General features: G+C 51.6%; 7 protein-coding genes across 7 annotated transcripts; 4 read left to right on the top strand and 3 right to left on the bottom strand.

Moving 5' to 3' along the window:
- Nucleotides 1–5: 5 nt before the first annotated feature.
- On the bottom strand, nt 6–1,465 carry AFUA_5G03940 (glycoside hydrolase family 71 protein; the record flags this gene model as incomplete). Its single annotated transcript, XM_742857.1, has 3 exons — nt 6–608; nt 673–1,314; nt 1,370–1,465. 3 exons carry the CDS (start codon nt 1,463–1,465, stop codon nt 6–8), a joined length of 1,341 nt encoding a protein of 446 aa, XP_747950.1.
- Nucleotides 1,466–2,402: 937 nt separating this feature from the next.
- Nucleotides 2,403–4,830, top strand: AFUA_5G03930 (zinc-dependent alcohol dehydrogenase). Its single transcript, XM_742858.3, has 5 exons — nt 2,403–3,134; nt 3,200–3,295; nt 3,370–3,597; nt 3,669–4,246; nt 4,305–4,830. The coding sequence occupies exons 1-5, from the start codon at nt 2,969–2,971 to the stop codon at nt 4,581–4,583; spliced, it is 1,347 nt and encodes a 448-aa protein (XP_747951.2). The 5' UTR covers nt 2,403–2,968; the 3' UTR covers nt 4,584–4,830.
- An 820-nt stretch (nt 4,831–5,650) lies between these two features.
- On the top strand, nt 5,651–7,936 carry hapX (bZIP transcription factor HapX; the record flags this gene model as incomplete). Its single annotated transcript, XM_742859.2, has 2 exons — nt 5,651–6,331; nt 6,420–7,936. Exon 2 carries the CDS (start codon nt 6,461–6,463, stop codon nt 7,934–7,936), a length of 1,476 nt encoding a protein of 491 aa, XP_747952.1. The 5' UTR covers nt 5,651–6,331; nt 6,420–6,460.
- Nucleotides 7,937–8,947: 1,011 nt separating this feature from the next.
- On the bottom strand, nt 8,948–10,608 carry AFUA_5G03910 (mitofusin complex protein UGO1; the record flags this gene model as incomplete). Its single annotated transcript, XM_077804747.1, has 2 exons — nt 10,138–10,608; nt 8,948–10,060 (listed from the first exon to the last, which is right to left on the bottom strand). Exons 1-2 carry the CDS (start codon nt 10,516–10,518, stop codon nt 8,948–8,950), a joined length of 1,494 nt encoding a protein of 497 aa, XP_077660885.1. The 5' UTR covers nt 10,519–10,608.
- A 220-nt stretch (nt 10,609–10,828) lies between these two features.
- On the top strand, nt 10,829–11,573 carry AFUA_5G03900 (ferredoxin family 2Fe-2S iron-sulfur cluster binding protein; the record flags this gene model as incomplete). Its single annotated transcript, XM_742861.1, has 3 exons — nt 10,829–11,082; nt 11,151–11,257; nt 11,329–11,573. 3 exons carry the CDS (start codon nt 10,829–10,831, stop codon nt 11,571–11,573), a joined length of 606 nt encoding a protein of 201 aa, XP_747954.1.
- A 303-nt stretch (nt 11,574–11,876) lies between these two features.
- Nucleotides 11,877–12,779, bottom strand: AFUA_5G03870 (rRNA-processing protein RRP15; the record flags this gene model as incomplete). The annotated part of the gene is made up of 1 exon (XM_742862.2): nt 11,877–12,779. One exon carries the CDS (start codon nt 12,777–12,779, stop codon nt 11,877–11,879), a length of 903 nt encoding a protein of 300 aa, XP_747955.2.
- A 319-nt stretch (nt 12,780–13,098) lies between these two features.
- On the top strand, nt 13,099–14,731 carry AFUA_5G03880 (RNA-binding signal recognition particle subunit SRP54; the record flags this gene model as incomplete). Its single annotated transcript, XM_742864.1, has 2 exons — nt 13,099–13,176; nt 13,241–14,731. The coding sequence occupies 2 exons, from the start codon at nt 13,099–13,101 to the stop codon at nt 14,729–14,731; spliced, it is 1,569 nt and encodes a 522-aa protein (XP_747957.1).
- Nucleotides 14,732–14,830: the final 99 nt, after the last annotated feature.

Raw genomic sequence — 14,830 nt, 5'->3', positions numbered from 1 at the left:
AGTGTCTAGTCACTCGACCCCACATAGGCGTTCCAGTCCACCTTGTTATGGATACACTGGTCCGTGATAGCTGGTCCCACGGCCGATGCCTTCTCCTCGTGGTCACGGACAATGGCAAATTTCACACGACCCGTCTGTCCGTTAAAAGGCACTGAAAAGTGATTGATAACTGAAGCCTGTGCCCTAAGGATTGTCGGGGGGTGCTCCCCAATCTGGACGTATACATGGCTCGGCTCCGGGACAAAGGCACTGACAAAGACTCGATCCTGAGCAAGTTCCTGGGGAGGCATTGCGGGCTGGCCCATGGCCGGGTTGTTCCCAGTGGTTCCATCGGCGCTACCCGAGCCACCGGGGTTCAACCGGTACCAGTACACGATTTTATCCGCAAACGAGATGGGGTACTGGGTTTTCGAAAGCGTAGAGAATCTGCAGGAGCTTTGCTGGCATATTGGACTGTTCCGTCTGTATGCATCGATGTAGTGAGGCAAGAAGGTGCGCCACGCGTCATGAGGATGCCTGGAGACATAAGGTAAAGCTCCCTCAGGCACGCCCTCTTCATGGATCGGTCCGATGTAGTGGGCCTCTCCATAGTCGTTCCAACTGAGGATCTGAGCCAGTCTATCGTTAGAGCAACCGGTCGAGTGAACCATCTCCGACTAAAGGGAACCGTACCTGGACGATAGGCGGCTGTAAATCCATGATCTGGCGCCAGCGGTAATGCCACAGGTCATCACCGCGCCATAGCCAATTCTTATGCCACTGAGGAAGATTGGTGTAGAACCAAGGAGCCACCGGCAGCATATACGGCTTCCCCGCAAGCGCTTTCATCCATGCCTCATCACTGGCTGTGTCCTTGTCCCGGGCTCCGACGGGCCAGGCGTCCCAGCTGAATGCACCGTCAATAATGTCCAAGACATCGACGATGCCCGTTGGGCCCAGGCTCGTCCAGCACGGAATGAACATGCATCCAGTTGCTGCCTTGATATTTGGCCAATCACCTGTGTTGCCTGCGCCCTCGAAGGTTGACACCAAAGGCTTGCCCCGGAAGTAAAACTGTGCAGGTCGATCCTTGAATGCGTTGATGGTCTTTACCACTCGATCTGCGGGCCATGGCCCACCGGATAAGTAGTCGAAGGAGAGGAACAGAGAAAAGTTGCCCACTCTCTCCGCGGCATCATATGCGACTTGGAGCACTCTATCAGTGTAGTTGTCCTGGGGTGCGATGTTCAATGCGAAGCCATCAATATGAGCCTTCTGAGCCTCTATGATGTCCGCCTCCCATTGGGCGGGTGTCATGGCCGCCGCATTTCCAACCTAGACGCGTCAGTACTCAATGTCAAGTTATACATCTCCAGGAGAATAGTCTCACAATGAAATGGGCGAAGACCCTCTGCTCTTCGACAGGATACTGACACACGACTGAGGAAACTGCGAGCAGCATAAGAACCAAGTACGTGAGAATCATCTTAGCGACGGAAACGGGGCTATTAGGTTCGGATAAAAAGAGAGAGGGAAGATAGAAGGAAAGGCAAAGGAGTAAAAGGAACAACGAGAAGAATCAGGTGAGTACGACCGAATGGAAGACGACAACAGTGAATTGACCAAGAAGGGCCTGAAAGTATTCACTTCGTCCAACTGCCTCAATAAACTCCAGGCATCGAAGAACGGGAAGCAGAGAACAGACTCGAGAAGATTGTCCCCACAATCAGCTCATAAAGTGAATGTATTCGGCCAATTTATTTACAATCCTGGAAGATGTCTATCCTCTACTGGCCATACCATAATCGACTTGCTTCTGCAGTCCGCCGCAATCACTCCGGGGGAGGGGGGGAGGAGAGGTTTGGAAGAGACATACGCGACAACATCTTGACGAAGACGCAATCCAAAACAAAACATTATGAGTCTTATCAGGCATGGCAAGGAGAGGAAGAATGTATGAAAGCCATGCTTACCTTGGACGGGATTCACGGGAAGAGGATCGGATTGTGGATGTCTCTCTTTGGTATGGATGTGACGCAGAAGACGATCAAGGTGTCTCTTCATGGTGACTGCGCATGGAGAACCACGCGGTTATGGAGAATCTGGGGATAAAGGATAAGCAAACAATCAGAGAATCTTCGAATAGTCCCACTCACCTTGCAAAGAATGCGAAGAATGCACAAGATAAGAAGCGTTCGAGAATGAGTCTTGAGCGGATCAGTCTCTGAGAGGCACTTGGTATTTATTCAAGCAAACCGCAATGGTCTAGACGACAACGCATCACCATCGTACTGGATCCTTGATAAACTGTTAAGCAACGCGTAGCTTTGTTTTGCTGGATATTGTGAGGTCTCAGACCTTGTTGTATCTTGATATCTTCTCCGGAGAGAATGCGGTGGACACGGCCAAGAGCCGAGGACAAAGGCCAAGTTGCTGTCTACGGTCGCCATCAAGTCCGTCGCGCGATTTTCATCGGTTATTGATTGAACCAACTAATCGCTCATGGACTGGTTACATCGATTAGGTCGACATGCGAAAATGTTCTCTAATTCCCAACGCTTACTTAAAGTCTGTTCGTGGCCGCATCGCGAAGAATGATGATTTCTGGTGACGCCGATGTCTTATCCGTACCTTGTTATGATCGACATCGCTGGCCATTGAGGTCTTGCACGGTCAAAGTACTTCCTTCGCACGAATAATTAATCATGAGCCATGCAGACATGCCATTTGAACGGCGCTCGAGACCCGATCAATCAATCTTTCAAGTCTACATTTCAACAGTCCCTTTTTTTCAGGAAATACAGGTTGAGCCCGGCTGTGACGAAGGGGTGATGTCAGTGCCACGATCGACTCCTATAAGAACTACAACAATGCAAGAGACTCCATCATGACGGAAAGGAATCGATCATTTCAACTATAGCTGATATCTTGACTACACATCGAAGCTAGAGTATCGATCTTGGACCACTTCACGTGATAAGAACCCGAAATGGCCGCCTCTCAAGCTGCAGGGCTCGTGGAGAAGGTTATTGGACATGGAGACAATGCAGCTGTCACGACTGATGTGAGCAATTATTCCAAGAATGATTATGGACAGGAGACGGGTGCCAGAATCAAGGCGACAACCTGGCAAGGAAAAAACAGCATCCAAGTTGGTGGGTTCTCCAGGATCGTGCGCATGTATCTTACTTCTCTCTGACATCGACGGTCTTACCGACAGTCGAAATGCCTAAACCCAGGGTGATTGACGAAGCTGATGTCATCGTCAAGGTGACGGGAAGCACAATCTGTGGAAGCGATCTCCATTTATATCATGGTATGATTTGTGGTCCCCGTGGCCGCAACATACTCTGGGAAAGACGCGCGCATCACTAACCCCCTATCTCATAGGCGTCATTCCCGAACTTGAAAAGGGCGATGTTCTCGGACATGAGTTCTGTGGTATAGTTGAAAGTGTGGGACCTGGTGTCAAGAGTATCAAAACCGGCGATCGTGTTGTAGCTGCATTCCCTATCGCTTGTGGGAACTGCATGAACTGCAAAAAGCAGCTGACTTCGGCCTGCGAACGGACAAACTCCAATAGCATTGCAAATGCATTGTATGGCAAACGAACAGCTGGTTAGTGAACCCCTGCGGAGCCGATCCGGCTCCCAAAACAAAGTACGACTCACTGATTCTGCTTGTTGTAGGCATGTTTGGATACAGCCATTTCACCGCTGGTTTTGCGGGAGGCCAAGCGGAGTATGTTCGTGTGCCAGAAGGGGACGTCAACTTGCTGCAGCTTCCGGATGATGTTCCGTTTGAGAAGGGACTTTATCTATCCGATGTTTTGGCCACCTCGTATCACTGCGTCACTGATACAGGAGTGGACAAAGGTGACGTTGTTGCGATCTGGGGTGCCGGCCCCATTGGACAGATGTGTGCCAAATTCAGTTTCGATCAAGGTGCCAGCAGAGTGATTCTCATCGACGGTGGAGAGGGTGCTTGGAGACTTGACTTTGTCAAGTCCAAGATCCCCAAGGTCGAGACTCTAGACTTTACCAATTTGCCAAAGGGAGAGTCGGTGACTTCGGGATTGAAGAAGAGGGTCCACGGCGGCCCGGATGTGGCCCTTGAGTGCGCCGCCGGTGAATATGCCAAGGGATGGCTGCATTACTTTGAGACTCTCCTGGGAATGGAGACGGACACATCGGAGATCTTGAACGAGATGATCACATCCGTTCGGCCGTTTGGGCGAGTGGGCGTCACTGGCGTCTATGCTGGTTATGTAAGTCACACTGTCCTCCATGATATTGGGAACGCCCCAGATTAACGCCGTATTGCAGACCAATCACTTCAACGTGGGTGCGATGATGCAGACGGGTGTTCGCTTGATTGGTAACGGCCAGGCTCCCGTGCAAAAGTATTGGAAGCATCTGTTGGAGCTCATCCGGAAAGGTGAAATCAACCCGCTGGACATGGTCACGCACCGCATGCGCCTGGAGGACATGGAGAAAGTCTACGCGCTATTTGACAAGCGAGAGGAGGGCATGCAAAAGATCTTTGTGCAAACCAGATTCTCCGCGCCTCCAGCCGCGGGATCTCCGAGTCTGACAGTCTTGTAAAGGGCACGTTCTATCTTGTATTGCTGGGAACGGTTTGAGCTCGCTTAAAGAAGGTGCAGATCAATTGTATTCTGGATGGAGAACCGAGAGGTTGTAAGTGTTCTTGGGGCTGATTGTTCGATGCCATGGGCTGGCGTTGTGTCAGATACGGAGTGACTGCGACTATTGCTGTCTACCGATTGAAGCAAACTATCCGTAGGATATCCACACCGCTAATACTGGACAATGTAATGTTTATGAACCGCTCACACTACGGAGTAAAGGCATGGCCTATGATAGACAGTAGCAGCAGCAGTCATCCGGGTTTCGCCATTTCGTTTCCGCTGATCGGCATTCCAGGACTGATAACCACGGAGTAAGAAGAACCGCAGCGAGGAAATGACTCGGAGGACCGACCGAAAACTCTTTTCTTCACACTACTGTGTAGATACGGAACTAGTGGTCCCAGATTGACTCAACCGAATGGTCAGCAATATGTTGGGCAATTAAGCGACTATAGCCGGATGAACCAAAACGAGTAAGGCGGGATCAGATAAGATCAGATGATGAAGGGATGCTCAAGAGCCGGGTCAAAATCATATGTCATCGACTCGTCGGCCGTCGTGAGTTTGCTCATTATTCGCTCACCCAGCAGAGGTCACTGTGGAGGCAGTTACAAAGTTCTTATCAGATGGAGTTCCGATTGGTGCTTCTAAATTTTCGTTTCTACTCCGTACAGTAAGTAGTTGCTGTGCGCGTCTGAAGCCTTAACGATTGCTACTTCCGAGCATACTTCCTTCACAAAGGGGTATTCCGGAGTCGATCAAGCTGAAGCGAGATACGGATTGCGTTGCTGTAGAGTATAGCAGTCAACTTGGGTTAATTCAGCGAGAGGAGTTCGCTACTGCCTCTTTTCCTGGATGCAGCCATTGATCAATTTTTTTAGCACGGGGAGGGGTATCACCACCGTATCCAGGCAGAACTTTCGGCCGTTGGCAGGTGGCTGGTCCCCGAATGGATTACCGTTCCATAAGAATCAACAAGGTTCCCAACTGTGGGGAATCTGATAAAATTTGTCATGGACTCAAAGAAAGTGAGAACGAAGCAGCCTTTGAATGGGAGGATTCTTTATTGCTTCGAGGTAAGGAAGCCTGTCAGGTATGGATAGATAAACATGCTCTGTAATGTCACATTGTCGTCCAATTCCAAGGAACAATATCAAGTTATCAACGCAATGCGTATCGACAGTCCTCGAGTACAAGGCATTCTAACCCCGCTGCAGTAGAGGTATTCATACACAGCACACCTTCTATGGACCAAGTGGACTCATGGTGGATCGTCACGTACCCTAACTCAGCTGGTGGGAGGGTTGTAATAGTACAGAGTACAGAGTACAGAGTATGAAATGCACCGCCGAAATCGGGAAGACGCGCACGATAATCTAATCTGATCCGATTCTCTTTTATTCGCCGTCTTTTCCTCTTTGGTTCTCTCGAGACTTCTCTATCTCTTCTCTCCTCGGCTTTTGCTCGCTCTCTTCTGTTGTTCCCTGTAGCTCGATTCTTTCTCTTTTATTTGTTCCATCAATTAACTGGAAATCAAATCCTCCTATATTCTGCCTGCTGAGAAATAATTTCGAGACCTCAACTGAGAGTCTTTTGACTTCATTGAGCTCAAGCTCATTAGCTCCAGTTCCCTTGCCTCTCCAGCTCTGATGCGCGCGCACTTCCGCTCTCCCGCCCGAACCACCCCCAGTGACACCACCAAAAGTTAGTCTCTTCCTTTCCCTACCATTCTCCTCCACCCTTTTGTTCATTCTCCATAACAATAAATAATCCCCCACTAATGTCCATCCAGATCGCTTTTTTGAGATATAGGGAGTCTCATCATCCGTAATCATGTCTACACCTTCAATAGCTCCTGCTCCTGCTCCACTGGTGCCCGCATTGGCTGCCAAGCCAGCCATCTCACCTTCGCCTGGTCCGGGCACACCCGGGTCGATTACCTCCAAGGAATGGGTTATTCCACCACGACCAAAACCAGGCAGGAAACCGGCCACAGATACGCCGCCTACAAAGCGCAAGGCTCAGAATAGAGCCGCCCAGCGCGCCTTCAGAGAACGGCGAGCCGCTCGCGTTAATGAGCTCGAGGAGCAAATCAAGAAAATCGAAGATGAGCACGAAATCCACATTGCGGCGTTCAAGGAACAGATCACCAACCTCTCTCGCGAGGTGGAGCAGTGTCGGTCCGAGATGACCTGGTGGCGCGATCGATGCCATGCGTTGGAGAAGGAGGTATCGGTGGAAAGAAGTGCCAAGGAAGCTATTGTGAAGGAGTTCCGATCGTCTCTTTCGGACAGGGAGGCTGTAAGATCCGACAAAGGACTTGCTCCTCTTACCACATCCACTCCACAAGCCCGTTCCTCCGACCGGCCAGACAATGGTGATGCGTCCAACAATGACAGTGGGGAGGGTCGAGAGGAGGTACCGTTAGGCTGCAATGATTGCTCCACATCGCATTGCCAGTGCATTGAGGATGCCTTCACTATGCCGGGAGTTGTGGCTCAGGAACAGTCCAGACGTCTTGATACCACCAAGCCTGGTCTTTCCGAGCCTCAGATCAAGCCCGACCCGGAAGAGATGGAAATTGATTTCACTTCCCGATTTGCCGCCACTCAACAGCAGGATCAGTCACCGACGTCCGTTTCGTCTCCTGCCGTGGATCCCTGTGGGTTCTGTTCGGATGGCACGCCGTGCATTTGCGCGGAGATGGCCGCTCAGGAGGAACAGCGCCCGCGAAGGAACTCGTTTGAGAATAACCGACTGGCCCCTATCCAGAATCTGTCCCAATTCACACCACCCCCTTCTGACGGCGACGTCCGCTCCGACGTTACGCTGCCACCCATCAGCCAGGCTACAAATCCCTGCGCCAACGGGCCGGGCACATGCGCGCAGTGTCTTGCAGATCCGCGGAGGACCCTTTTCTGCAAGACTCTGGCCGCCTCCCGCTCCCCTAGCGCTGCCCCGTCGGGATGCTGCGGAGGTAAAGGCGCGGATGGCGGGTGCTGCCAGTCGCGTAACACCAATGTTTCGCGAGGCAGGTCTGGTTCCAATAACAATACATCGTCGGGATCTTCGGCCGCACCATCCTTGACTTTATCTTGTGCCGACGCCTACACGACCCTCTCACGACATCCTAATTTCTCCCGGGCCACCGACGAGCTATCAACATGGCTGCCCAAGCTTCATACCTTGCCTAAACCTCGAGATTTTCCCTTAACCGATCGTGGGGTCCCAAGGGCCGCTTTGGAAGTTGAGGCTGCGAGTGTGATGGGCGTGTTGCGATACTTTGACCGACGGTTTGCCGACAAATGATTTATCGCATCTCTGCTTGTAGCATCACTCGCATTCTTTACTTTCTCTTTATTTTTTTTGATGATACCCAAACGGACTCGTGATATGTCTGAGTTTGTATTATACACCTGTCCCCTGCAACCCCCTTTTTACATTCTTACTTCCTTGAACTGGCGTCCCGCTATCGCCCAAGACTTTTCTTTATTTTCTCTATACTCCCTCGTTCCACTGCAAGTGGCCCGGCGACCATGACTCTTGGGTCATATGGCTGCAGCCCATACCTTCATTGATATCGGATGTGACAGGTCGGGGTGTACCAAAAAAATAAAGGGGTTAACCAGAAAGAATGTGGTCTGGTCGAAATCTCGCGTTGAGGGTATCAAAAACGATTCGATGGACATGTATGTGACTGATGATTTAGACGGCGAAACGAATGGCGTTCTGGGCTGCTTTACTATTGACGTTACAATTTGTGGAACACCTTCGACTATAAAAGTAGTGGATAAACAGATTTTTGTATATCTTGACCGAAACGATTAGAAGAAAGAGTGATTCCGTTTCCGCTCGATGTTCTGTCCTGACCTATTGTCCATGATGAACGAGTCGGCTTTCTAATAAGTGCTTGGACCATTCATTGTTGCTTGACACCAGATAACCTCTTGTCGAATGATGTACTGGTACAGACATGAATATAAGAGCACGGAGATGGAGATGGAGATGGAGATGGAGCTTCGACACTTCGCCTCCTTGGAAAATGGGTATTATCTACATACAACGTACATACGTACAACGGGTCAACCGGAATCGCTAACGGGCGCAACGCCATCCACTCCTGCCCTGGCTCCGAACGCAGAATGACTAGTACATGGCGAGAAAGATCGCAAAAGAGAGGAGTGAGTGGGGAGGAAATCCTCCAAACGTGAAGTAGAGAATGGTTTCGATAAGAAGGATAAAGGGTGAAAGAAGCGGGATTTAGTCAAGGGATTGAGCAGGTCGCATCATTATTCGCAAGCTTCAAGACCCAAGGGGTGATCAGAAACGACCACCACTAACCATCACTTCCTCATCCCCTCCGCCTCCGATGGAGCCTAACAGGCCGGCGCCCCAAATACCGGCGATACCCCACATACCAATTCTCCAGCCCCGGTAGAGACCGCCGATGCCCTGTCCCTGGCGTTTCCTGGAAGAGATGGGCTTCCCGAGAACCCGCTCAGCATCGGAAGAGGGCGCGCTGACGCCCTCTTCATAGACTATGCCCCACATCGTTCCTACAATGCCGCGGTAGGTCTGGGGAACGGGAACGATGGTCTCGACCACAGATGTCTCCTCAGTGGCAGCGGACGTGTTCGAACGAGAGGTGGCGGCATACTTCTGCCGGATACTGGGCGATGTGTACGTGGCAATCTGCGCACGACGCAGGACAGTCTCCAATGGAAATCGAACAGCAAGCTCTAGACCAGACCCCAGAAAAGCAAGAAGATTCCACATGGAAGGATTCAGAACTGGGTCGATCGATAGGTAGGTCTTGAAAAACAGCGGTGTAGTAGTTGTGATGAAGTTAGGTAGACTCGAGTGCAGAATGGTGATAGGGATCAGGTGGGAAGGGATCATGCAGTTGGGGGTGGGGAGCTGTCGAATCGCTCGGAGGAGCGAACGCGGCCCATGAGTCGCTGGGGTGAGGATGAGGAAGGTGCGAGCGGTGTCAATCGGGGATAACAGCATGGCAGACAGTGACGAAGCAATAAAGGACAGCACCAATGTCGCAAAAGGTGATGTCGACGTCAGAATATCGGCTGTCATGGATGACGCAATATCCTCTTCTGGTAATCCCACAATGGCAGACAAGAGACTGCGTATAAAGGTGTTCAACGTCGGAAGGAGTAGAGAGTAGATAAAAGTCGCGTTGGTCGCTTTCCATGGCGAAGTCGGGCCACTGGTGGTCCACAGTTGTGACAGGACCTCCATCAACGACGAGGGGTTCTTGATTGTTAGGCTATACTTGGGCGAGGACGGTGGCGTTGGTATGTAGCCGCTGCGGTCTGTGATATGGCGTCGAGACTTTCGGCTCCGTGCAGCTCTTGGCGATGTAGCCCTGGGAGCTGCAGAGGTAAAGTAATTGCTCTCGTCATCTGAAGTTTGGGAGTCCTGCCGCCACCAAGGATGCTGGTTAGCCAACCGATCTCTGACGCGCTTGATAATATTCCCAATACGGCAGCTCATACTTCATCACTTTCATCGAAGGAGCCCATCCGGCCTGACCTCCTGCGTTCATCCGCAGGCCGTTGTCCATCTTGCGAATTGGGCACCACATACGCCTGGAGAATGGTTTTGGCGACGTCAAATGGCTGGGCAGTCAGCACGCTTGTGTACCGCCAGATCGCCGCATCCATTGCATCTCGAATCCATTCTGATAGCGAGGGAGAGCTCTCCAGGTACTCTGAATAGTCTAGATCCGGTAGCAAGTCGCGAGCGGAGCTTCCGAAGACCTGTGCGGATGACGGAGCCGGGGGATGTGAAGATGAGGCGTTGGAAGCTTCAAGGCCAAACGACGGAGGGACATAGTACGGGCGTAGAGGATTGGGCCCTTCGCGGGAGGAGTTCATTATGGAGGACTTGTATCAATCGGTAGATATAGACTGTATGATTAAGGATGTGAGATAAAATTGGTGGGTAAAGCCGGAAGATGATTTTAGATGGAGCTACGAAGAGTGACGCCGATGGATTTCTCTAGCTGCGCTTTATGTCCGAATTTCCCGCCTTTTTCGGATTTTCTTTTCTTACCTCCATCGACCATATAGAAATCTCTCTCATTCCTGGTCAGATCCAGAGCTGTCTTGCTCCCTTTGAAGGGGATATATTCCTTTGATCGTTTAGTAGCCTGTATAATTTTCCCTCCTGCTATTATCCATCCCCATGTCGTTCTGGAGGGAGGCTTGTCAGCAACTGCGTCATGCAGTCCAAAAAACTGCGAAGGGTGATCGCATGTGGCTGCCATATACCAGGAGATTCATCAGCAGTTCTACACAAACAATGCGAGTTCAGTCGTATGGCAGGAGAATTGCGCAGGTTGGGGGTGGTCAGAAGACATTCAACTCCCCGCGGCGAAGCTTTTCGATAACTGCAAGAGTGCAGCACGGCCATGTTACACCCCCCAAACCTGGCGAGGAGTGAGTCCATTTCAGGAGGAAGAGTTGGCCATTGGATGTCTCGTTTGTCGCTAATTTATGTCATGCAGGCTTCATGTGTCATTCATCGATAAAGACGGACAGAAGCACGACTTCGAGGTAGCTGAGGGAGACAACCTGCTAGACATTGCGCAGGCCAACGATTTAGAAATGGAAGGTTCGGATTTACTCCTGGCTGTGTACGCGACTGTCCGCCTGCTTTTTGCTCACCTTAATTCTTCCTCATAGGTGCATGCGGAGGGTCTTGCGCTTGCTCGACGTGCCATGTCATTGTTGAGGACCCGGAGGTGTTCGACAAGATGGAGGAGCCGTCCGATGATGAAAACGATATGCTGGACTTGGCGTTTGGATTGACGGAGACATCGCGTCTGGGATGTCAGGTGGTGATGAACAAGGATCTCGACGGACTTGTTGTCCGACTACCTTCCATGACACGGAATTTGCAGGCCAGCGATTTTGCGCAGAAGAAGTAACTTGGCGGAGAGGACCGGAGCAAAGGCAAAGGCGATCTGTACAGTATCAGGAAATTTCCCCTTCCATGAATGAGGTTATATGAGCCGATTACTGGATGCATTTGGACGACAATGATCACATCACTGGGTATCTACACGGACCGTCTGGCGTATTGACTCGTGGAAAGTCAAATAACTGTATAACAGGTGTACAACTTTTTATTCACAATGCAAGAAACATCATCCAAACCCCTAACGCCTTGTAAATGCCTTGTTACCCTGTTCATACAGAAACCGGTTCATCTTAAATAGGAGCGCGTTCTTTTAAGCCTCCTCGATGTTCAGCGGTTTTCCCTTCTTTCCGCTGATCAACTCAAGAAAACCTTGTTTGCTGACTTCGTTGACGGCTTTCTCTCGTTCACCAATGCCAATGGTACCCTTCTTCCGCTCTTCCCTTGCAGCCTCTTCTCCACGGACCTGGGCTGCGCGAACAGCATTGAACAACTTCACAACACCGCGCTGCGCAATCTTCCGAAGACGCTTTTCCTCCTCTGCAACAACACCAGTAAGGCCGCGCTCGATGCCCATGACATCGCGCACGCGACCACGGTCTAGCTCCTCCTTCTTTTCTGCGCGGAGCTTCGCCCGCGCCTGCTTGTCCAGTTTCTCGTCCGCGAGTTCGCTAGTAGTTTGCGCTGCTGATTTACTGCGCGACAAGACTGGATCGGCTCGAGCTGATGAAGGCAGTTTGGTCGAAAGAATCTTGGAAATCGATGTTGAGAATGCAGTAGGGTCATTTCGTTTAGCGACTGGCCTGCGGCGTCCATTTGTCGATGTGGGCAGTGAGGTATCCGAGTCTCCATACTCGTCGTCCTCCATATCAGAGGAATCTGGCGAGTCCGACCCATTGTTGTCGTCCGCGTCACTCTCATTCTCGCTAGCAGCAGAGCTGTCGTCGCTGTCTTCCGCTTTTCTCTTCTTTTGTGCGCCTAGCGACCTCGTCTCGCTCGAAGCTGGCTTCTGTGGCTTCCGTTCTACCGGCTTCCTTTCTTCCTCTGCATCGGAATCAGCCAGATTAACTGCTTGGAAATCGGTGGGCTGTTCATCTTCCGCTTCGTCGGAACTGCTGTGGTATTCGAGCTGCTTTCTGAACTTCTTCTTAGGCCGACCGGCCTTATTCTTCAGACTATCCAAGACCTTGCGCTTCTTCGCCATGGGAGGAGCCATCGTATCTGTTTTCAAATGCGTTGGCGAATCAATCCTGATGTTGGCTGTGGCTTGTCTCTGCAGTGACATTAGACAGTAACTTTTTTTCGCATTTTCTCTTTTGGCGGGCGGGAGAGGAAATCCCGAGCTCCGATTGGCCAGCGGGGCCACTCCAGACTCTCCGCATCGCTTCTGCTGTCCTTTTGCCTGTGCATCTCGCGGACTGCAGAGCAATACGAATCCTCTGCACTGACACTCCGTTTCTCTACGGACTTTTGTGGATTCAATCTGAGACCCTTGTTTTCTTCTGTTAGTCTTTCTCATATAGAGAGTATCCGCCATGGTCCTTCAGGATCTCGGGCGGCGAATCAACGCCGCCGTCAATGATCTGACACGCTCTAGCAATTTGGATGAGAAGGTGTGTCGCTCTATCTTCCCTTGTGTCTTGGGAAGTGTTTTGAATCGATGCTGACAGTTGCTAGGCTTTTGATGATATGTTAAAAGAGATCTGTGCCGCATTGCTATCTGCAGACGTCAACGTTCGCCTCGTCCAGACCCTCCGGAAATCCATCAAATCCAGCGTGAACTTCTCCTCGTTGCCACCTGCCGTCAACAAGAAGCGCTTGATTCAAAAGGCCGTTTTCGATGAATTGGTAGCGCTGGTCGATCCGCATGCAGAGCCATTCCGCCCGAAGAAAGGACGATCCAATGTGATCATGTTTGTGGGGTTGCAGGGTGCGGGAAAAACGACAACGTGTACTAAGCTGGCCCGACATTATCAGATGCGCGGGTTCAAAACAGCGCTTGTCTGTGCGGATACTTTCCGTGCGGGTGCCTTTGACCAGTTGAAGCAGAATGCGACCAAGGCCAAGATCCCGTATTATGGTAGTCTGACACAGACCGACCCTGCTGTGGTGGCCGCCGAGGGTGTCGCCAAGTTCAAGAAGGAACGCTTTGAGGTGATTATCGTGGATACTAGTGGCCGACACAAGCAGGAAGAGGAGCTTTTCACCGAAATGACGCAGATCCAGAACGCCGTCACTCCGGATCAGACGATCCTTGTCCTCGATAGTACCATCGGTCAGGCGGCCGAGGCCCAGTCAGCAGCCTTTAAGGCTACTGCCAACTTTGGTGCCATTATTATCACGAAGACAGACGGCCATGCTGCCGGTGGTGGTGCCATTTCGGCTGTTGCTGCGACCCACACGCCGATCATCTTTCTAGGTACCGGAGAGCACTTGATGGATCTCGAACGCTTCGAGCCCAAGGCTTTCGTTCAGAAGCTGCTTGGAATGGGCGATATGGCTGGTCTCGTGGAGCATGTGCAGGCGGTGACCAAGGACTCGGCCGCCGCCAAGGAGACCTACAAGCATATCGCGGAGGGTATCTATACTCTGCGAGATTTCCGAGAGAATATCACCTCGATCATGAAGATGGGTCCTCTTTCGAAACTCTCCGGCATGATTCCCGGGCTGTCCAATCTGACAGCTGGCTTGGACGACGAAGATGGGTCGCTCAAACTTCGCCGCATGGTTTACATCTTCGACAGCATGACCGCCGCTGAGCTGGACAGCGATGGCAAGATATTTGTAGAACAACCAAGCCGCATGGTCCGCATCGCTTGTGGCAGTGGCACGACCGTTCGCGAAGTTGAGGATCTCCTCTCTCAGCACCGCATGATGGCCGGCATGGCCAAGCGGGTCGGCGGGCAGAAGAAACAAATGCAGCGCGCGCAAAATATGCTCAAGGGTGGCAACAAGGAGCAGCAGCTGGCCGCCATGCAGAAGCGGATGGCGGCCATGGGTGGTGCCGGTGCGGGCGGCCTTCCGGGAATGGGCGACATGGCAAAGATGATGCAGATGCTGCAGGGTCAAGGCGGCGGTGGGATGCCGGGGTTCGGGGGAATGGACTTGCAGAGCATGATGAGCCAAATGAGTGGTTTGATGGGTGGAGGACGAGGACGAGGACGGTGACGTTGTGCCAGGTTTTGTCTTCTTCGTTTCCGAGAGTCACGGCTGTCTACGTTGATGCATCCTTGTTCTCTATGTTCGCTGGGTGATTACCTTCACGCT

The sequence above is a fragment of the Aspergillus fumigatus genome, chromosome 5 (genome assembly GCF_000002655.1).
Source record: "Aspergillus fumigatus Af293 chromosome 5, whole genome shotgun sequence".
NCBI classification, from domain to species: domain Eukaryota; kingdom Fungi; phylum Ascomycota; class Eurotiomycetes; order Eurotiales; family Aspergillaceae; genus Aspergillus; species Aspergillus fumigatus.
Note: the sequence above shows the minus strand (reverse complement) of the source record. Positions and strands in the feature narration are given on the sequence as shown.

Excerpts from the sequence above, each read along its gene's own strand:
- AFUA_5G03930 (XM_742858.3), top strand. The coding sequence starts at position 2,969 with ATGGCCGCCTCTCAAGCTGCAGGGCTCGTGGAGAAGGTTATTGGACAT. Across the intron at positions 3,135-3,199 it reads AAAAAACAGCATCCAAGTTG|TCGAAATGCCTAAACCCAGG; the intron begins GTGGGTTCTCCA and ends TCTTACCGACAG. Across the intron at positions 3,598-3,668 it reads GTATGGCAAACGAACAGCTG|GCATGTTTGGATACAGCCAT; the intron begins GTTAGTGAACCC and ends TGCTTGTTGTAG.